This window comes from Chiloscyllium plagiosum, unplaced genomic scaffold (genome assembly GCF_037043375.1).
Source record: "Chiloscyllium plagiosum isolate Xiang-an unplaced genomic scaffold, Cpla_swu_hap1 HiC_scaffold_18, whole genome shotgun sequence".
Lineage (NCBI taxonomy): Eukaryota > Metazoa > Chordata > Chondrichthyes > Orectolobiformes > Hemiscylliidae > Chiloscyllium > Chiloscyllium plagiosum.
The window spans coordinates 40891865-40914352 of NW_028270156.1; the positions used below are offsets into that span (position 1 = coordinate 40891865).

The window sequence follows — 22488 nt, forward strand, 5'->3', positions numbered from 1 at the left end:
TAGGATTCTAGCACAACACCTGGAACCTGGGAACCCTCTTTCCCAGGATTGATCTATTTGAGTCATCTTCCTTGACCCTAAAGGTTGTTACATCAGCTATTGCAGTCTAAGTGGATGAAGATATTTGAACTTTTGTCTTGGGATCGTTAGTTCAGGCCACTGGATTACTCATTCAGTAACATAAGAATTCTGTTCCCATGGCAACTGAGCCATACCCAATGTTTGAAACATATATTTCGTATTTTTATGACACAATTGCTTAATTAGTAAGTTCTATTGGACCAATGTTAAGGATTCTTAGCTAATATATTAACTTATTTCTGTTCACTGCATAAGCTTGGCATCTGGGGAATGACATTGAAATATCCCATCCGTAACCTTATTAGGTTCCTTGGGAAGCAAAGCTCTCCTTTAAGATTTCCAATTAAATTATGTAGTGTTGCTAAGTGCACTTATTAATTCACTCTTAAGTTTAATTAAATCCTAATTTTGAAGAGCTCCCAATTAATGAATACAGAATAATTATAACATGCACAAGATAAAGAACTGTATTTTTCACCTAAAATACAGTTTCAAGGTATAAATCTGATTTGGTTTAAAAGCCAGGGAAAGTGATGACCTACCACTAGACTATTAATCTAGAGACTCAAGTAATGTTCTGGAACCCAGCTTTGAATCCCACTATGGCAGATTGTAGAATTTTGAAGTCAATCAAGATCTGGAATTGAGGGTTGAATAATGACCATTGAAAGTTTTTTTTTTAAAATTAACTTAATACAACAACTTGTAGAATAAACACTTATGAACATTTAGCTGCAAATAACTCTCAAGGACACAAATTAATATATGGGACTATTTGTTCTAGAAACTAACTCTTCTGAAGATAGCAAAGGAATAATAATGGCCACAGTCAGTTTTTTTTATTGAAACTCTTAGCTTTGAAAGAAGCCAATGAAACACTAGATATGAAGGAGCATGATTGAAATACACAAGTCAGACATGACACATATGTAAGACAAATAGTAGCTTATAATACAATCAGACCTGATAATATGTACATGCCTTATTATTAACTGTACTTTACAATTAGATATGCGTACCTATGTAGTGGTGGGTTAATTGTATTCCAATGCATGATGCAAACCAAATCAGTAGTATTGATTTAATTTAGACAACAGCTGTACATCATTTAATTGGTATATGTTAATTTCTTGTGACCAAATCCAAGTGCAAAACGGCCTCTTTAAGCCTTTGCTCTGGATCTCCAGCATATCATTTCTAAATTCACTGGAGTCCGTAGATATAGCTAAGTAATAAAGACTAGTTTAACACTCTACAGATTTTAGTCTGGTCACTTCCTGACCAAAGAATCAGAGGAGAATGGAGCTAGTTCCAGGAAATTCCCACAACAACCATGAAACCACTGTTGACTGTTGGGGAAAAACCCATCTGATTCACAATGTCCTTCAGAGAAGGAAACTGCCATGCTCACCTGATTTGGCCTACATGGACTTCAGATCCACAGAAATGTGATTGACAGTTAACTATCCTCTAGGCCATTAGAGATGGACTGTAAGCACTGGCCTAGCCAGTGACATCCATATTACAGTGAATGAATTTCAATAAAATGCCACCCATCTTGAAATCCTGTTTAGACTGGGTGAGAATGGGCAGGGTTTTTTTCTATAAAGGTATGAGTTTTCTTTTACAAAAATCAAATAGCTTTATTACTGATACCAATTTTTATTTTCAGATGTTCAAATACCTGACTTTAAATTATCGAACTACCATAATAGATTTAACACTAGTTACTCCCACAGTCCAAAGATGTGCGGGTTAGGTGAATTGGCCATGCTAAATTGCCCGTAGTGTTAGGTAAAGGGGTGAGGGTTGCGCTTCGGCGGGTCAGTGTGGACTTGTTGGGCCGAAGGGCCTGTTTCCACACTGTAAGTAATCTAATCTTGATTATTTATTTATTTATTTATTGTATCATTGGTCCATTCCTCTGGATTACTAGGCCAGCAAAATAAATATTTTATCGGCACTACCTGGCCAACAAATTATGGACAATCATAGTTTAGATCATTGTGCCAGTCCAGTCATTTTCTGATAAATATTTTGAGGTCCAATGCATTCTGTGATTTTTATTATTGCTTTGGGATTAAATTCTATGATTTTTCTATTCTGTAACAACCAGAGTATTCTGGTGTTCTTTACTTTCCATCATCAAGGAAAACAGCAATTGGTGTGTTAAATCAACAACAACTTACACTTGTATAGTACCATTAATGGAGAAAAACATTCCAGCAAAGGCGAATGGGGTAGTAAGCTCTTCCACCTACCCTAGCAGTCTACACTAGCACCAATGCCCAGATGATATATTGACCCGCCGCTGCCTTACTTCACTCTCAGACTCTGTTTCCTTCTTTGTACCATGGTCTCCTGTCTGTGACCAATCCACTTGCCACCAGGTAACATATGGCAGTGAATTAAATACTAAATAAAAACTGAAAGAACTGTGGATGCTGGTAACTAGTAATTGTTGCAAACAAAAGCAAAAATTGCTGGAAAAGCTCAGAAAAGTCTGGCAGCATCTGTGGAGAAAATCAAAGTTAATGTTTTGATCCAGAGCTTCCAGTTACCTGCCACTTCAAACACACCACCTCGTTCCCTGGCCAACATCTCAGTCTCAGGTTTGCTCCAGTGAAGTTCAGTGCGAGTTTGAAGAACAACACCTCATTTTCTACTTGGGAATTCTACAGCCTTCTGGACTCAATATGGAGTTCAACAATTTTAGGGCTTGAGTCACTTTCTCCTATGTCCTTACCCCACACATCAGGCCCTGTTATCACCTGGTCTGCCATTACACACAACACTTTGTTAGCCACTAATAGTTCCCATTAGCAGCTATTCATTCCCCTGGGCTAATTGTTATCTACTTCTTTGCCTGTCCAACTGTTCTTCTCTCTATTTGGGCTCAATCTCCACCTATCAATTTACTCCTTAAACCCCTTGCCCCCCCCCCCAACCGCTGCACAAAAAGCAACTTTTCCCTAGCTGCCATCAGTTCTGAAGAAGGGTCACCAGACCCGAAATGTATAACTCTGATTTCCTCCACACCTGCTGCCAGACATGCTGAGCTTCTGCAGCACCCGCAGTTCTTTCGGATTTATTTAGTAATTGTTGTATGTTGCATTCTATCCTTGTTAAAGAGTTTTCTAATTTCTACAGAGTCTGGTCCTGTTCCAATCAGGAATTTAATAGAAATACTGAACTGCTGCCTGTCTAAACCCAATTTTGTTACCTGCCATTACAGAAAGCCGCAGCCCCAACATCAGCCACCTCCTGACCCTCAAGCTGCATTTCTGCTCTCTCTCCTTGAGTATATGGCCTGTCGTAGCTCAAATGAAACAGTGAACTGGTAAATCATAAGTAATGTTTTTACAACATGCTTTAGCAACAGATTTTCATATTTATATGTTGCGTATTAAATGCTTATCTATAATATGCAAACTCTAATATACAAAATGTTACTGTCCAGCTTTATTGCCATCTTTGTTTTTGTTGATGTCTGAGATTTGCAGTAATTTTGAAATGTTAAAATGGGATCATACTGGAAGTAGTTTGAGATTCTTTAATTTAGAGCAAAGGACCTCAGAGTCTGAAGCCATGCTGGCAATGGTGAAATGCTTAAAGTCAAAGATACACACGAGACCAGAGTTAGAGGCCCACTGAAATTTCAAGGAGTTGTATAGCTGGAGATATACAAGGGCAAATCTATGGAGAAATATGTAATGTAGAATGAGAAGTTTTAATGTGTTGCTGTATTATGAACTAGTGAATACAGTGGGTGGCAGGTGAATAACCTTGTTGCAAATTAGAGTATGGACATAGAGCTTTGCGTGAATTGAAATTGATATAATGTGGAAAATGAATTCTGGCCAGGTGAGCTCTGGAATAGTCAAGCATCACTGGTTCATAATTCCTGAAGAAGGGCTTATGCCCGAAACGTCGATTCTCCTGCTCCTTGGATGCTGCCTGACTTGCTGCGCTTTTCCAGCAACACATTTTTCAGCACTGGAATAGTCAAGCATCAAAGTAACAAAGAGTCTGTACAGGAGACTATTCTACACTGTCAAAGAAAAATTGCATTACAGAGGTGAAAGAAATCATTCTTAAGTGATCGATCATACCTATGGTTGGCAACTCATCTCAGAGTTAAAAAGGTTCAAACAATCTGGTTCAACCTCCAGAGTGGTAGTATTTAAATGCAAACTAATAAGGCTTTCATATATTTCTGCCTCAGCACATATATGTCTCCTCAAAAAAATTGGAATTAATGTCACAGCTGTACACAAAACTATCAAAACCAAATTCACGTTTTTGGAAAAATTGAGGCCTTCAAATAAAATATTAACATAGGTATTGATTAATCAATCAAGCTAGCATTACTTAATAGGTGATTAATTTAAATAAAAATTTCACCAGAAAACTCAGACCTCATAATATTTAGTCCTGTAATGTCATTGCACTTTTGGGCAGCTGCAACCCATTCCATTCCAACTCTCGGCTTATATTTTTGTTAAATCTCCACTCTTGCTTTTAGTTTGCACTTTTTAGGCATTTGCAATCTGACTCTCAGCTTCTGCTCTTTCCTTTTTTCATTCAAAATGTATGGCCTCACATTTATCTGTAAAGAAATCTAATTGCTATAGTTTTGTCCGCTCACTTCCTCCATCAATGGCTCTTGGTAGTTTTACAGAGCTATCTACCTACTTATGATGTCATTATAATTGTGCCTTCAGCAAACTTGGACTGACAGCTATCTGTTACGTTATCTAAGATCACCATTTGTCACTTTCTTCCATTTCAGATATATACTGTTAATCCTATCTTTTAATACCTGACTAACTTTTACTACCTAAGTAAACAGGATAATACTTTGCCTTCAATTCCACAAGATTTGATTTTTAGCTAATATTCTCATACATGGAAGTTTTGAGTGCCTTCTGAAAATTCATATAAACTCCTTTTTTGTCAAAGCCTTGCGTTCATCAGGACAGTCCACATCTGCAAAGAAGATTCAATTAAAAGCTTTGACAAAATGTGTCTGTTTTTCAGTAATATTACTTTATCCACTTCAATAGTAAGAGCTGTATGGGTCATGCTATCAGTTTTGCACAAGCTGTTGCACTCATCTTCATGAGCAGAACTTGTAAAGCATCTCCTCTACATGTTCTTTCAAAAAATTGTTTGAGTTCTATAACACCATTCTGATTTCATAGATCGGGAACAATGAATTCTGTTGTCTTTCTATAGATCCTCAATCATTATACGGGAGAAGCTGAACAACATGAGTCTATTCCTGGATTATTGAGTGGATGCAAACATGCTGGCTTTATGAACTTCTGTTAAGTTGTTTGAAATTGTTGCTTAACTTTTTTGTCTTCAGCTTTTTAATAGTCTCCTATATATCTTATCCACAGAATCATACATGAATTGAAATTTAGTGTCAGAACTATGACTAATATTAATATGTGTTTTGTGTTTTTGCTGGTGTGACCCTTTACTGCTTTGGATATCAATATATAAAAGAAACCAAACTAGTCAGTCTTGTTACAAAAGGCCATGAAATAACCTTTCTCATTAAGTTAGAGATGTCAAATCTTCTAATGTGTCCAATTTCACTCAAAAAAGCTGATCTACAGCCTTCTGGTAATCTTGTTTGGTGATTTATTTACCTTGCTTCATTCCAGGTCCAAATATGTACATGAGAATAAGAGTGTAGCAATGGTTTTATTATCTTCATCCCCACAGATCAAATTTACATCCTAAAGGGAACCCGGTTTGGTTCCTCTGGAAAATAGATGGTGTACAATTTGTTTTCCAATGTTGAAAGCATGGATCTAGACTGTGCTGTTCTAATTGTGCAGCACGCTATTGGTCTGGTGCATTGCTGAACTATGACTGACAGAATAAGCCAAAATGCTGCAGAAACCATATAACATAAATCATTTGCAGAGTGTGAGCTGTTTTATGCTGGGACAATGGTATTGATGGTCTGATTTTATTTTAAAAAAAGAAGACCCTGAATGATAAAGAAATTTTAGAAGAGTCCCTGAATGAAGAACTCCATAATTTTTCTAAATGTCATTTCTTTTCATTCATTTCTACAAAGCCTAGTTGTGAAACAAAGAACAAGGGAAGTTGGAATTTACTTGGAGTGAATGTCTTGCTAAGACATTTTAGGAAATCCTAAGGGCTTTAATTAGTTAAGAGTTCTGAAGTTTACAGGGGGCATATTTTGGTTCCTCAAAGTCTATCCAGCTTCATAAGGCTCAAGCCAGGGGTGTAGTAGGACAATTAGCTTTCTACACTGATCAAGTTGTACATTCAGCCTCTGCCCCTTTATCGCAGACTGATCCTCAACAGTTAACATTATTCTTTGTGTTATAAATCACTGTACATTTTTCTTTCATCAACAATTAAGAATTATTGTCACAAAGGAAAGAAAAACAGTACATAAAGAAAAGTAGGAGAGTTTAATACTGATGGCAGGGTTCCAAAGTAAAAGGATTATAACTAGACCAGTACCTAAATAGTAAAACAGATTTTTCTGACAAGAATGGAATGCACTAGACAAGTGCAGTGTCTATATTAAAAAATACCTATGTGCTATATAATTCAATTCTCACTGGAAGACCTGATATAGCCTGGTTACATCTACCAAAGGGATACTATCATAATGATTATGGTTTTTCCCAGTTATTTTATCACCACCTTGCTGCGTTTTCGGAGTTTGCTTTTACCTTTGCATATGATTACTTGCTGCTGTTCACCAATCGAAATGTCCTTAATAGATTCATCTCTGATTTGATCATCAACAGCACTGACTTCATGAACCTCAGAGCTGACAAGAAAGTTCTCTGCTATAATAGCTAGGTCATCACTTTCTTGGTTAAAATACTCGCAGCCTTCACACTGGACTTCTTCCACTTCAACACCGTCATTCTGGCTACCCATGCCAACCTGTGTGCTTGGCTGATGGTCCAGTGTTTGATATATTTTGCTTTGCCTCATTTGATCTTCCATCGTTTCACTTGAGGAACAATCATCTTCTCTTGTGCCAAATCCTTCTGCTAATTCCTCTGCAGAAAGCTCATTCGACTCAGGAATGTTGGGGTTGGTGTCATGTGGGAAACTATATTCAGATCCATTGCAATTCTGACATGTTTCCTCAGGACCACCTTTGTAAACAAAATTTATTGTTACTGGCATCAAAATTGTATCAAAGTCAAATTTTACTTCTTTTTCAGATAACTAAAAAAAGCAGTTAAAGTGCAAACTGTTTTCTTTAAATTCTTGTCTGAAATAGAAGTTTAATAAAGTTAGTAAAGTTCAGTAAAGTTTAAACTGAAATCGTTCATTAAAATAAATTCTGAATCTATGGAATTTAAATGGGGCTTTGTAGTTCTGGTGCTACATTGCTAACTAAAGCCTCAAATATTATGTAAGGAAAAAGATGTCTTTACCCCTGTCTGAAGTAGACATTAGAAAGTTGTATTTGCATATGGACTTACCGCCTGTTACTGGCCAATGTTTCAATGTTGATTTGTCAACTCCAAGCATTGGGTGAAGAATAAATGCAAGTCCTCGTCACAATTGCTGCTGTTTGCAATCCCATGATTCCCCCATATCCATAATCCAAACTACATCCTTGTCCCTGATCACAATTAAATATTTACACCACATTTTAATTGTTGTAGGTGGCTCTTTGAGGGACATCAATGTGCATTATATGGTATTCTCACTTAAAATAATGTAGAATCTGCAACATAGTTTCATACAAAATAAAAACATTGGTTTCTAATGAAGTACATCTGTAGACTGCTTCTGTTAACTCTCTGAATTAGTTTTTGAACATGCACTATTTGCTGTACCTACTGTAAGTGTTAAATGATTTTTCTCCACCTTCCCAGTCTTCCATGTATGGAGATTCCTCTGCTTCTTTCTCAGGGCTGATGCCTTCAAAGAGTTGCCCTTTCTTAATGACTCGGGTGATTTCCTTCAGATGTCTCAGTAACTTCTCTTCCTGTTCAGTAGTAACGCTGGTAATCCTTCACATAAAAATTGGCATTCTGTCAAACACTGACTGTAGATATGACTCAGTAACTTAGAGGTAGAACATGTTATTTCACCAACCATAAATATTTTTATTCTGTCAGTGTTACAACATTGAAGGAAAACTACAAAGTTGGAGAGATCATGTGATTAGAGATGTAAGGAAAATGGCAAAATGGTGATAACTCTAAGTTTGAATGAGAGTGAGCTGAGAGGTGGTTGCAGCAGGAAGGAAAAGAGATGACAGCTGCTTGACTGATCTCAGTCTTTGCAACCCATGGACTCCTTGAGATTGGAGATTAAAGTATGGATTGAAGGGACAAGGGAACACTGTTGATGATTTTCTTTTAATCACTAAGGAGTTATAGATTGTCGTTGCCCTTTAAGATAATCCTGGAGCCAAAGAAGGTTTGACTGTGAGGAACAAAACTCGATAACCTCTGATGTCCAATCACACTGAATCATAGACCTGTAGGACGTTATAACACAGAAGCAATTCATTCAGCCAGCAAGCTTGCCTTAGATTCCAGAATGGTGTTACAAATAGTCCCATGGCTTGAAACCTTTCTAATATTTTAAAATATCATTTTCTACTCTTTGTTAACATTACATTTCAAAGTCATACAATTACTTTTATTGTTGCCCCTGATAGGGGAGTTGAAGTTCTAACAAGGAAGAGAAAAAATTTGCATTTATAAAGTGCCTTTCATGAACAGAGCACAAGACCCTATGGAGCCAGTGAAATAGTTCTTAAGTACAGTGACTTTGTTATGATGGAAACAAGCTTAAAAATGTGTTGCTGGAAAAGCGCAGCAGGTCAGGCAGCATCAAAGGAGCAGGAGAATCGACGTTTTGGGCATAAGCCCTTCTTCAGGAATTTGCATATCAACCTTTCATAAACAGTAATAATATGATGAATAGTCAATCTGTTCATGTGTTGTTGTGGAAAAAAAACTGCTTGCATTTGGTATTCAGTTTAAATTTATATCTTCAGATTACTAACTCATTGATCAGTTGTAATGGCCTTCTCTTCATTTGATTAAAATCCTTCACAGCTTTGTATTCCTATTTCTTATGTATTAATTCTGCTCTTAACTTTCTCTGGTCAAATGAAATGGATCAATGGAATAGATTTTCAACTTTATTGCCTAGACACCCAGCATCACCTGGGCGAAGTACAAAGAAAAAAATCCAAAAAGGAGGGTTGCAGGTTAGTTACAAAACTCAGCTGTCTTTTTTATTAATTTCCACTAATTTTGGATAGATTGTGTCACTGGCATGTGGTCACCTTCACCAGACTTTCCTGTCTGCCCTCCAGCTGGGTAATGTCTAAACCCAAAAAGTAAACCAGAGAATCCACCACAGTACTTCATTAATATTTCCTCACAACTGAAGCTTCCCAATACCTTTAAAAGGGAAGTGTTTCTTTAAGAGAAATCTCTTTCATGCTCAGAAAATGTATCTCCACCGCCACCACCCCCACCCCCAACCCCATTATTTAAAACATCTCTTCACTGTACCGTGAATGCCTTGGGCTGTTTGTGGGATCAGCTTACAGCTTTGCTGAATGCAGCCTAAGACAAGCATGAGGACTGAAAAATATGTGAAGGCTATTCATGCATGTCTTAAGGTTCTGAGGATAAAGCTCTGATGACTGTGTTTATTATATTGAAGTAATTGAAGAACTTAAGTGGACCATGTAACTAGAATGTCAAAATTTGCATGAGGAAATCTTAAAACAAAGTAATCAAGATTCATTGAATGTCCCACAATTGAAGAATTTACCAACATTTCCACTTATTCCAAGTTTTACTTTAACACAAATCAGAACCAACACATGAATTAACAGGCAAATGATACTTCAGATAAGAAGTATACATATTACTTAAATAGTTGATTCAATAAAAGATATGTCCGTCTTAACAACAAACATTTGAATCACTCTCTTCTTAAATATGGAAATGCAGAGTCACAGGGTTCTACATTCTACATTCTTTTCTCCTGTAGGTTTGGTGGGTCTACATACAGCACATGGACTGCAGCAATTCACCACTGCTTGCAATTAAGGATAGGCATTAAACGCTGGCCCAGCCAAATATGCCCATGCCCCATGAGTGAATAAAAGGTCTGGGAGCTGACCTAACAACAGCTTTTCACCTTCTAGTTTCAAGGATATGACATGCATCAGCAAGGTACACTGCTGTGAACACTCTGTCCCTTGGCCCAGGGTCGTTTTGATAGTGTAGCTTTCCAAAGTTCATTTTCAAACAATCTATTAATGTGCCAGACCACAACTTGGCCATTTCAGAGCAAAAAAGAACTTTTTACAATACTGAGCCATTCACAGCTTGACAGATCTTGGCTTGTGTTTAGCCAGTTTGCATATTTCCTTCAAGACTTCTAGTCTCTTTTTTTTTGCCAGACAGAAAAACCTGAGCTTGACCTGAGAATGATTTGCTGCTTCTCTTCACAAGAATTGTGTTCTTCTTTTTGTCTTTATGTTTACATCTGAGTACTTAGTATTTTCACTTTCCAATTCCTCTATTTGTATATCTCCTTTATATCTGACCCTTCCTTTGTGTTTCAACCAATGACTCAGTTCCTTTCTTAACTCCCTCCTTTGGTCCCACTTCAAGGACAGGCCACCTAGTCACACAAAGCAATATTATTTATTATTCAAGGAAATTACAATTGATCCCTTGACAATTGATGTAAGTTCTTGAAAGTGTTCTTTTAAAATTATATATTCCATCAACTTCTTAAAGAAATTGCAATTTTTTCCTTACTGTACTATTTCCAATCAAAGGTTATCACAATGCTTAGATTTTGAGATGGGCTAGGTTTATCCTCCTGGCTTCATGAAAATCTATCTGATGCTGCATTTGTTTCCATGCTATATGACTCTTCAGGCTAAACAATCCACGTCAACCATGTTCTAAACTAAACCAGTCCCTACTGCCTGCGCTTGGCCCATGTCTCTCCAAGGAGAAAGTGAGAACTGCAGATGCTGGAGATCAGTGTTGAGTGTTGTGCTGGAAAAGCACAGCAGATCAGGCAGCACCCGAGAAGCAGGAGAGTCGACGTTTCGGCAAGAGCCCTGCATCAGGAAACTGGAAGATGCAGCTTCCTGATGAAGGGCTCTTGCCTGAAACGTCAATTCTCCTGCTACTCAGATGCAGCCTGACATGCTGTGCTTTTCCTGCACCACAATCTCAACCCATATCCCTCCAAACCACTCCTATTCATGTCTTATTCAAGACTTATTCAAATGTCTTTTTAATGTTGTAGCTGTACCTGCACCCACCACTTTCTCTGGCAGTTCATTCCACGGATGAACACTGTCTGTGTAAAAACAAAGTTGCCCTTTATGTCATTCTAAATCTTTCTCCTCTCACCTTAAAGATAAGTCCCCTAATTTTGAACTCCCCCACCTTAAGAAAAAGGCCCTTGTCATTCACCTTATCCATTCCCCTCGTGACTTTGTAAACTTTTTTAAGGTCAGCACGGTGTCTCAGTGGTTAGCACTGCTACCTCACAGCACCAGGGTCTAAGGTTCGATTCCAGCCTTGGGTGACTGTCTGTGTGGAGTTTGCACATTCTCCTCGTGTCTGTGTGGGTTTCCTCTGGGCGGTCTGGTTTCCTCCCACAATCCAAAGATGTGCAGGCCAGGTGAATTGGCCATGCTAAATTGCCCATAGTGTTAGGTGCATTAGTCAGAGGGAAATGGGTCTAGGTGGGTTACTCTTCGGAGGGCCGGTGTGGACTGTTTGGGCCGAAGGGCCTGTTTCCATACTGTAGGAAATCTAATTTAATCTAGTCACCCCTCACCTTCCTATTGTGCCACTAGTTTAGTAATCCAGAAGTTCTGACTCAGGATGACCAGTTCAAAACCCATGATGGATTAAAAAGGTAGTCTCAGTTATGGTGACCAATTAAAAAAATTTTGACTGCTGCTTTTAAAAAAAAACTGGCTCACTATCAGCACCTACCTGATTAGATTACTTACAGTGTGGAAACAGGCCCTTCGGCCCAACAAGTCCACACCGACCCGCAACCTACCTAGACCCATTCCCCTACATTTACCGCTTCACCTAACACTACAGGCAATTTCCCATGGCCAATTCACCTAACCTGCACATTTTTGGACTGTGGGAGGAAACCCACGCAAACACAGGGAGAATGTGCAAACTCCACACAGTCAGGTGGGAATTGAACCCGGGTCTCTGGCGCTGTGAAGCGGCAGTGCTAACCACTGTGCCACCGAATTAGATCAGAATCAATACTTGAGGCTGCATGTAGTGGGAACAGAATTGAGTTGTCAGAAGGAGCAGAACAGGAAAAGATCAGCAGAGGATTTCTATGCATGACGAGCTTTCCACTTTCTACTTCTCTCAAACCTATCAAGGAATAAAGTTAAAAATCACACAACACCAGGTTATAGTCTTACAGGTTTAATTGGAAGCACTAGCTTTCAGAGCGCTGCTCCTTCATCAGGTGGTTGTGGAGTACACAATTGTACTCCAAATGTGTCTTATAATTGTGTGCTTCACAACCACCTGATGAAGGAGCAGCACTCCAAAAGCTAGTGCTTCCAATTAAACCTGTTGGACTATAACCTGATGTTGTGTGATTTTTAACTTTGTACACCCCAGTCCAACACTGGCATCTCCAAATCATCAAGGAATAACTTTTTATACCATTGCATACCACTAGAGGACATTATCTACAACATTTGATAATGCAAATAATTTGCAAACTACAGTATATGGGTCCATCAGCAGAGGGCACTCCAAATAAAATCTTTTATCTGTTTGTTTTTCTGCATCTTCCAGCATTCTGCCATTAAAATACATAGATTATTTAAGTTTTTTTTTCTGCATACATGTCTTCAAACTTTTACTTCATTAAAGGTACTAGTTAAATATACATAGTCATTGTTTTGAACATCTTCTTGCTAATTGCTTTTGCTTCTCATTCTCAAACTTTCTAAAGAGTAAGTTTTATTTTCAGCTGCCATTTTAATGGGGGCTTAACAGAAGGAGGCTTTCCTTTTGCAGCCTCCATTTCAGGACCATGGAAAGATTAAAATATCAATTGTCAATGTTCTCAGTTATTGATATGTAGATCTATCAGCAACTTTTATTGAATAGCTAAGTGCATGATTCAGGAAGTTACTATCTTAGATTGCCTCCTCTTTTCAAAAGCTGGGGAGTACGTGTCTCAATATTAATGGAGACTTACTATTGAAATACATGGTGGATTGAGTTGCTCTGTGGCATGGATTGTAAACACTAAGCCCAACATGAAAATGTTCCTTCTTGTGAAAGGATAGAGACTGAAAGGGCACTGAATTAATTTACCTGGTAAAAGAAGCATAACAGTGATATGAGGTACATTTTTTCATACACAAAGTGGTTAGGGTTGAAAGCACTACATGAGAGCAGCTTCAAGGAACGTTCAGTTGAAGCATTCAGAGACGATTTAGATTTAGATTAGATTACAGTGTGGAAACAGGCCCTTCAGCCCAACAAGTCCACACCGACCCGCCGAAGCGAAACCCACCCATACCCCTACATTTACCCCATACCTAACACTACAGGCAATTTAGTATGGCCAATTCACCTGACCCTGCACATCTTTGTGATGGTGGGAGGAAACCGGAGCACCCGGAGGAAACCCACGCAGACATGGGGAGAACATGCAAACTCCACACAGTCAGTCGCCTGAGGCAGGAATTGAACCCGGGTCTCTGGCGCTGTGAGGCAACAGTGCTAACCACTGTGCCACCGTGCCGCCCACGAATTAGATGGTTATTTGAAAAGGAACAATGTGCCGAGTTATGGGCCGAAAGCAGGAGAATGTTAGAAGATAAGATGCTCATTTGGAAAGCCAGCACAGAAACAATGGGTTCAATGGCATCTGTCCAAACAGTCTGAAATGTCACTGTCCAGTTCAGTGTAAATAATTACTAATGGCACCTTAAGTCTTTATTACTGACAAATTACTCTCTGGAATGTAGAGTAACTTTAACCGGTTTGAAATGTTATTTCTTTTAGATATTGTTAGAGATTTCAATTATTAGCTGAGAATTAAAAAGTAAATTACTTTTTTAATCAATCTCTACTAATGCAATCTTTAATTTACTTTCAGTACCTGATTTGACATTGAGTTGTTACTGCAGTTGACATTTTATGTTTCAGATTCCATGCTGCTCATTAATGATTCTTCAATCTAACTGATTAATACAAGGTCTAATTGCTTGTCCCATTCTAGTTAGTCTGTAGAAGATGCTATGCTTTGACAGATGACTGCTCAGAACTTCCAGAAAAAGCCTATAATAATTTTTGAGAAAATGCGAGTGGAACTGATGACGACACAAACCCATTGTGTTAGGTTGAACCAGACTGTCCCATAACTGTGTCCTATTGGTCACTAACCTAATGTTCCGATTTCATGTTCATGACTTGCATGAGTGGTTAGGATCTGGAATGTACTGCATTATTGTATGGTGGAGTCAGATTCAAATATAGCTTTCAGAAAAGATTTGAATAAATACATGAATAGAAGAAATTTGCAGGGCAAATAGGGGAGAAGTTGTTCTAGCTGATAGGCCCAAGTTGTAATCATTTCATGATTCTATAACTTATTTCATTGATCTTGAAATCCTGAACCAGAATCCTGGTCCAATTTTTCCTTGCCAGTATCCAAAACTGGCACAAAACATGTCCAAAGCTCCTTTGCTCATATCTCATTCTGCATCAAGACCTATTTACTGCCCGCTGTTCTTACTGATCTAAAATAGAAGTTCTCATGCATGTGAGTTGATGTTGTTATCCTTCCTTGATATCTGTCTTCATCACAATCTACGCAGGTTCTCCAAGGCCCTCTCATCCTGAAAATCCTTAGTACTTCGAACTCTGGAATATTATTCATGCACGTATTCTTGTCAGCTATTCCTACTGCAACTTGGGTTAGCATGGTAGCTCAAGGGCGGCACGATGGCTCAGTGGTTAGCACTGCTGCCTCACAGCGCCAGACACCTGGGTTCGATTCCAGCCTCTGTCAACTGTCTGTGTGGAGTTTGCACATTCTCCCAGTGTCTGCGTGGGTTTCCTCTGGGTGCTCCAGTTTCCTCCCACAATCCAAAGATGTACAGGTTAGGTGAATTGGCTGTTCTAAATTGCCCATAGTGTTCAGGGATGTGTAGGTTAGGTGTATTAGTTGGGGTAAATATAGGTTGGGGGGGGGGGGGCAATGGGTCTGGGTGGTATTCTCTTTGGAGGGTCAGTGTGGACTTGTTGGGTCGAAGGGTCTGTTTCTACACTGTAGGATTCTATGAACTATATCCCATGTTCTGAAATGTTCTTCATAAACTTCTCTCCCTTCAATCATTTACTCTCCTCCCTTGTGATTGGTATTTGTTTACAAATTTCTTTTTCAGCTCAGTGTGTATTTTCATTATACTTTTTTGAAATACTTTGTGATGTTACACTTTTAAAAGTATTGTAAGATAGTGTACACATTCTTCACTATTAACTAAAGTGCATCAAAAATGAAAAGGAAACATTAATGTAAAGACTGTGCAGTAGATTTATCTTGATCGCAGACTTTATTTTTTGCCTAAGGAAACAATTCAAAAAGTCACAATGTTTTATTATGTTGCAATGAACATATGTTTGTATCATTTCATTGGCTGTTACCAATACTAAACATGGACAAATGTCTATAATGAAAAGATTACGTAGTGTAATTAAAGGAGACGAGTTCACAGAGAAAAGAAATTCCTCTGTGAAACTGATGAGCATCGTTCACATTTAAGAGCTGCAGCCATGACCAGATGAGGTATTGTCCAAAGCACTCCTTCTGTCAAAGGGTGCTATCACTGCTTGACAAGTGGCTGCCATGTGTTGAAAGGGCCAGATTTAGCTGTTCTTCTATGCCGCCATCTTTTAGAGTGGCACAGATGCATCTTCTGCAACTCACCCTGTCCACTCTGCTTAGGGCAAGGGGCCACTACCAACTGGCTAACTTGCATCAGGAACAACACCAGCTCAGCAGTAACAAGTACCTCCACAAGGAAAAGGCAACTAACATTCAGCAGGAAGTGGAAAGATCCTAAAACAGAGCCAACAAGCTGAGGATCCACCTGTGACATGCCCAAGCATCAGCGTCCCAGGAGCCTCAGGCTTGCACAGCAGCTCATTGATTTCTATCCGCATCTCCATGTCAGATGAGCTCCCACTGGACAAGATGAGCAAAAGATGGCTATCTCAGGAGTTTAGAAGAATGAGAGAACACATTACTGAACATTCAAGACCCTTAGGAGCCTTGACAGACTAGATACGGAAAGATTGTTTCCCCTTAGGGGAGATTCTAGGACCAGTGGGCATAATCTCAGAAGAAGGGGGAGTAGTGAATCTGTGGAGTTCTTTATTGCAGAGGGCCTTTAAGCCTGGATCATTTAGAATATTCAAGGTTGATATACACAGATTTTTAATCAGCAAGAGAATCAAACATTCTGGGGAAAAGACAGGAAAGTGGAGTTGAGGATGATCAGGTCAGCATGATCTCATGGAATGGTACAACAGACTCAGTGAGCTGAATGGCCTGTTTCTGGTGCTCTGTCTGATGGTCTTATTTCAGGTACCCATAGATTTAAGAATTAATTTATCAGAGATTCGCATTAGCAACTACTGAGTTTGAGAAAGTAAACTTCACTACTTTAAAATGACTAAGTAATTCTGCTATTGAAATGTTATGAAAGCACTACTTTAAAGATATTAATGGGTTATTTCTTACTTGTCTGATGCAGTTCCCATTTTCAAAACTAATTTCTCCATGGCCACTTCAGTCTCTTTCAGTTTTTCTTGAAGCTGAGCCAGCTCATAATCAGCTGCAAAACATTTTATGAGAGTATGTCATTTCTAGCAGACCTGGCTAAACCACATACTTTCAATTTTGCCACCAGCTGTTTAAAAAACTCAGTTCCTAAATAAATCTTGTGCACAAAGGTATTGGCTATAGCCCACATTAGATTATATTAGGCATCCTTATTTTTGCTACTCGACAAATCCAAGTCTAAAGTTAAAATTAATGAATACATTAAGACAACTTACAGCACCTCTGCTTCTGGTGATCTAATGATGGCTGGTAACACTGAATTTATAGATTAACTTTAAATAAAGATGTATCTTAATGTACATTACAAATCAAACAGAAAATGTGATCAGTAATTGGTTCTGTCCAGTTCCTGGTAGAGAACTGTGCCTCAATTTGATTGATGCTGAGAATGTTAAGCAATATATACATACTAATTTTCCGCTTCACGTTCCCGGTTCTGGTGCTTCTACATCTCTTCCTTCCTTTAGGACTAGAGGTGCCACTTTTGGATGAGATCTGAAAGACACAAGTATATAAACATTAGATCATGGAAATGAGAAACTTTGCAACATGACAACATTTATATCAACAAGAATGCAGACATCTGTAGCCATGCAAATTCAGAATTATCTGACATTTTGCTTATTAACAATTAGCTATATCACACTATCAGTAACACTATGGGACACGCTCAAAATGTGCAGTCTGGAAAGGGCATCTTATTTAGTTTCTGCCTATTGGATACGATTAGGCTCTCTACAGTATGGAAACAGGCCATTCGGCCCAACAAGTCTACACCGACCCTTCAAAGAGTAACCCACCCAAACCCATTCCCCGACCCTATGTTTACCCCTGACTAATGCACCTAAAACTATAGGCAATTTAGCATGGCCAATTCACCTGACCTGTACATCCTTGGATTGTGGGAGGAAACCGAAGCACCTGGAGGAAACCTACGCAGACACGGGGAGAATTGCAAACTCCACACAGACAGTCACCTGAGACATGAATCAGACCTGGGTCCCTGGTGCTGTGGGGCAGCAGTGCTAACCACTGAGCCACTGTGCCACCCTAAATCATCATCATGCGATGGTAGACAAATGTACTTGGAAAAGTGCTTTAAGTGATTTGATTAATTTTCTTGACCAAATGTTTTCAACAAATTAGTGAATGATTAATTAATTTGCACATTAGATTGCAAATGATGATTATAATTATTTAAGTGAGTTCATTTTATTTCTTCCACCCAGACAGATATTACAGTCACCCTCCCCACACACACATCTCACACCCCTATCATTTGTTTCTTAAATGATTCCAAGATTATTTTGCATTTCAGAATGTTGTGATTAAGAGAAAAAGAATCTCTTGAATTTTTTAAACTTTTTTTTGCATTTTATTTGTATTTTTAAATACTGTTTAAACTTGAGTTTCCTGATCCTACTTTCACACATTAGCTTATTTTGATTTACTGGTTATTTTTGGTTTACTTTCCCATATTTTTAATGCATTGCATACCTTTCAGGACAAGATAAAATATTAAACAGAAGCCCTCTCGGAACAATATAGAAGTTTTGATTAATTTATGTTGATAAGAAGCAGTGCCTGATCAGTATGTATCCCTCAAATAATACTAAAACTGGTTATTTTAATTTCAGGTTTTTCAGATCTTTGTGAAAGTTAACTGTCATATTTACCCACACTGCAATGATGAATACACTTCAAAACCCCTGCATTGGCCATAGACTAAATTGTGGTTGAGAGTCAAGTTATATAAATGCAAGTCCTTCTTTATTTTCTTTGGAGAATCGCCTTCTTAAAGCTGAAAAGTCCAAAAAAATGCAGTCTTTCTTCATTTCTGAGACAATGAGACAGTTCTGTGGCCCTGCCATAAAAAGTCTTCAGCTTTTATTTTAATGTCTTGAATGTCACTGAACATAAGAACATGAGAAATTGAAGAAGCAGTAGGCCATTTGGCCATTTGGCCATTCAAGCCTGCCCCACCTAATCTGCCTCAGGTCTCAACTCCCCTTTTATGTTAGCTCCTCATAGTCCTGAACTCTATAATATTTCAAAAATGTATTTCCCTCCACTTTCAATACTTCTAGTGATAGAGCCTCCATTACTCTTTGGGATAGAGAATTCCAGACAGTCACTGCATCTTGGAAGATGAAATTCTTTCATGTCTCAATTTTAAATGAGAACCTCCCTATTTTGTATTGGAAATGGATACAATATTGAGGTGTGGTCTGAGCCTTCAGTGCTTGTTGTTAATACCCTCCTTGTACGTGTTCCACAGAAGGCATAATACTCAAGATGTGAGCTGAGTTGGGTACTATGCAACTTGACATGAATTCCACACATGTAAGCTACTACTTTGGTTAGATAGTTCAAAATTCAATTTGCTTTACTGATTGATTTTCTGCAGTGACTGGACATAGTGCCACTTGAGTCCATATTGTTATCATCTAATATGGTCTGAAGGAATGCCTGAGACTTAATAGAATGAGAAAACAAGTGATGGATAGATTAATTAAGAGTTAATTGAGTTTGAATTGGTTGTATAAATAGGGGGAGTTAGTAATCAGTGGGGTGTGAGTTTTATGGAGCGTAGCTAACTGAAATAAAACTCTCATACAAAAGTGTAGAATTAAATTCTATTTAAATACTGTTATCTTTTGCAATATACAATAGATATATCTCCTAGGTCTGACTCAACTTCACCTTCAGTTATTACAGCACTATACATAGAGTGTTTGCCTTGTTCATTTTGTTTCCTTAGTGTTTCACTTCCATCTGCTAGGATTCTGTCCAATTGCTTATTGGTTAGGGTCATCTGTTTTAATATTCATCAACCTGTTATTTGCTGTGAATTCTTTGCAATCAGCAGAAGAATTTAAGCTGGTGAATGCAGAGGTGAAATTTCCATCTATTTTGTTCAATTAATGTTGCTTTGCCTGAGCTGCGGTCTCAAAATCAACAGCCATGCAAGTGTGCAATCATCCCTTCCTGGAGACAAGAAAGTAACAGAAGTAGATGGAATAGTGCCCCAAAACCCAAGCTCCTTCCTGCCTCTACAGGTTTAATTTCTAGGTGGGAAGGCCCAAGTTCCATCATCTTGACCTACTGTTTATTGAGGCAACTAAAGGGTCAATTCCTGCTTGGGCTACCATTATCTCAATTCCATATAGAATAAAGAAACAGTAGGACCACATGACCGGTAAATCCATCTGGCCAGCCTGTCATTTGGGAGACTGGCGCTTTTCTTGATCTGTACTAATTTGTCCACCATCGATGTATTGGATGTGCAGCAGATAGGTGGTCAATGAAAGCCACCCCTCTGCTCATGTTTTCAAATTCCTGTACCCCCCATCTCCTCGTCACCCATAACCCAAGCAACCTTCCCGCCTGCCAAACAAAAGCACATACTTGATGTTTTGGCGCTTGCAATCTTGGCTGGCTTTCTGGCAGCTGCCACAGCCTCAGAATTGTAGAGCTTTATAACATAGAGAGTGGACCTTTGGCCCATTGTGTATGTGTTGACAATCAAACACCTCCTTAATGTAATCCCACCTTATGACACTTGTACACTAAGCATATAATTTTTAAAATCATGTGATGGTTCTGGCCTCTACCACCATTTCACACACTGAGTTCCAGATACCCATCACCCTCTGGGTGAAAACATTCTTCCTTAAATCCTCTCTAAATTTCCTGCCCCCTATCTTAAAATTATGCCATCTGGTTCTGGACCCTTTGTGTAGGTAGGAAAGAAAATCTTCTTGGTCGATCTTTCCCCCATATTATTTTGTACACCCCAATTTGGCCTTCTTGGTGACTCTATTAAGCGTGAGAGTGGGATAGCACTTCCAACTCTAGGGTCCTCCAGAGTGCCTGGTCGGAAAAGATATGGTTAGCTCTGCTTTGAAGAGTCAGCTCTTATGATTTATCAGAGTTCAGTGTCTAATTTATAATAACCGCCAACACATCTCAAATAAGAGCAAAATACTGTGGGTGCTGAAGGATTGTGAAGCAAACACAGAAAATGTTGAAGAAACTCAGCAGGTCTGACAGCATCAGTGTAGTGAGCAACAGATTTAACATTTCAAGTCCGGTATGACACTTCTTCAGCACATTTCAAACCTTATTTCATTGTATACTGGTAGAAGTTATTTTCTATTCCTAGTTACGAGAATGCTGAATTTTACAAGATGGCTATATTTGGAAATGTACCTTTTCTCAGCTCTGAAACATGCCCATGTGATCTAGTTGTAAATTTGAACAGAAAGTCATTGATGTTGGCTGGCAATTTTAATAGTGTTTCACAGTATTGCACAGAAAAAAATTAGCTGTTTGAGATGCAGAATGTAAGATTAACAAAAGAAGAACATAGAAGGAATTGTTTTTGAGAATTTAGTTTCCATTCAAGATAAAAGAACTGAACAGAGAGAACTCTTGAAGGGTTAAGGAATGGGGAGTCACTGTGGAGTGGCTTATTGGGAAAACTCAGACTAATTGGCACAATTGTCAAAGAACATTATAAAGTTTTCACCAAGAATGATGGGTAGAAGTGAGAATCTGATGAATAGGCAGGAATGGGTATGGAACTATTCCTGTAATATGACATATTTGCCTGGTGTGACACAGTGAAAGGATTTTGTAAGACATATTTCAGTTGCGTTAATGGTAAAATATTCTCTCTCCAGTTTGATGTATTAGTTGTCTGTGCTAATGCAAATTCACATTTGATTAAAGTTAATTTCAATGCATTTGTTGCAATAAAATTATAAAATCTTGACCTGTGATTCTTTCTGTTCATCATTCGGAAAATATTTCTCTTTTTTTCTTAAGTTATTGGTATCTATAGGGCCTGAAACCCAAAGGGTCTATTTATTTTGAATTACTTATGCCAACTTATGACTTTTAATTTTTACATGTAATGGAGTTATCATTTCTCTTCGAATTATTACTACTTAGGAACAACAAGATGCTCATGTTTTCACTTTTGACTCTGGATAATAGAATCTTTCAGAGCATTGATTATCTCATGATTTCATGGTTATTCTCCAGATCAGCTATGTTCACATCATTTTTGTTTCTCACCTTTTCCCAGCCTGTCCTCTGTCCTGCAAAAACCGAAAAAAGTCTTATTGTAACATTGTTCATTTCCTACTATGAGTAGAATCTTATAATGGTCTGAACAATGTGGGCTATGGCACGATTTATGGTAAAATCGAATGAGATATCCATAGAGTCATAGAATCATACAGTTTGGAAACAGGCCCTTCAGTCCAACTAGTCCACACTGATCATGTTCCCAAACTAAACTGGTCTCACCTGCTGGTATTAGACCCATATCCCTCCAAACCTTTCCTATGCATATACTTATCCAAATGTCTTTTAAATATTGTAACTGTACATACACCCACAAGATTGTCTGGCAGTTCATTCCACGCAGAAACTATTGTGTGTATAAAAAAATTGTGC

General features: G+C 38.4%; 1 protein-coding gene across 3 annotated transcripts in view; it reads right to left on the reverse strand.

The window, feature by feature from the left end:
• Positions 1-905: 905 nt before the first annotated feature.
• LOC122557791 (protein RIC-3-like) overlaps positions 906-22488 on the reverse strand; it is a 95556-nt gene continuing 73973 nt past the window's right edge. For 2 of the 3 annotated variants that reach the window (XM_087996534.1, XM_087996535.1), the window contains 4 exons: positions 17433-17517; positions 16921-17014; positions 7945-8117; positions 906-7247 (listed from right to left, as the gene is read on the reverse strand). In XM_087996534.1, coding sequence (XP_087852660.1) covers positions 6766-7247; positions 7945-8117; positions 16921-17014; positions 17433-17517 — 834 coding nt within the window. In that variant the 3' untranslated portion in view covers positions 906-6765. The remainder of the gene's footprint in view (positions 7248-7944; positions 8118-16920; positions 17015-17432; positions 17518-22488) is intronic. The other variant, XM_087996533.1, reaches the window with a different exon arrangement.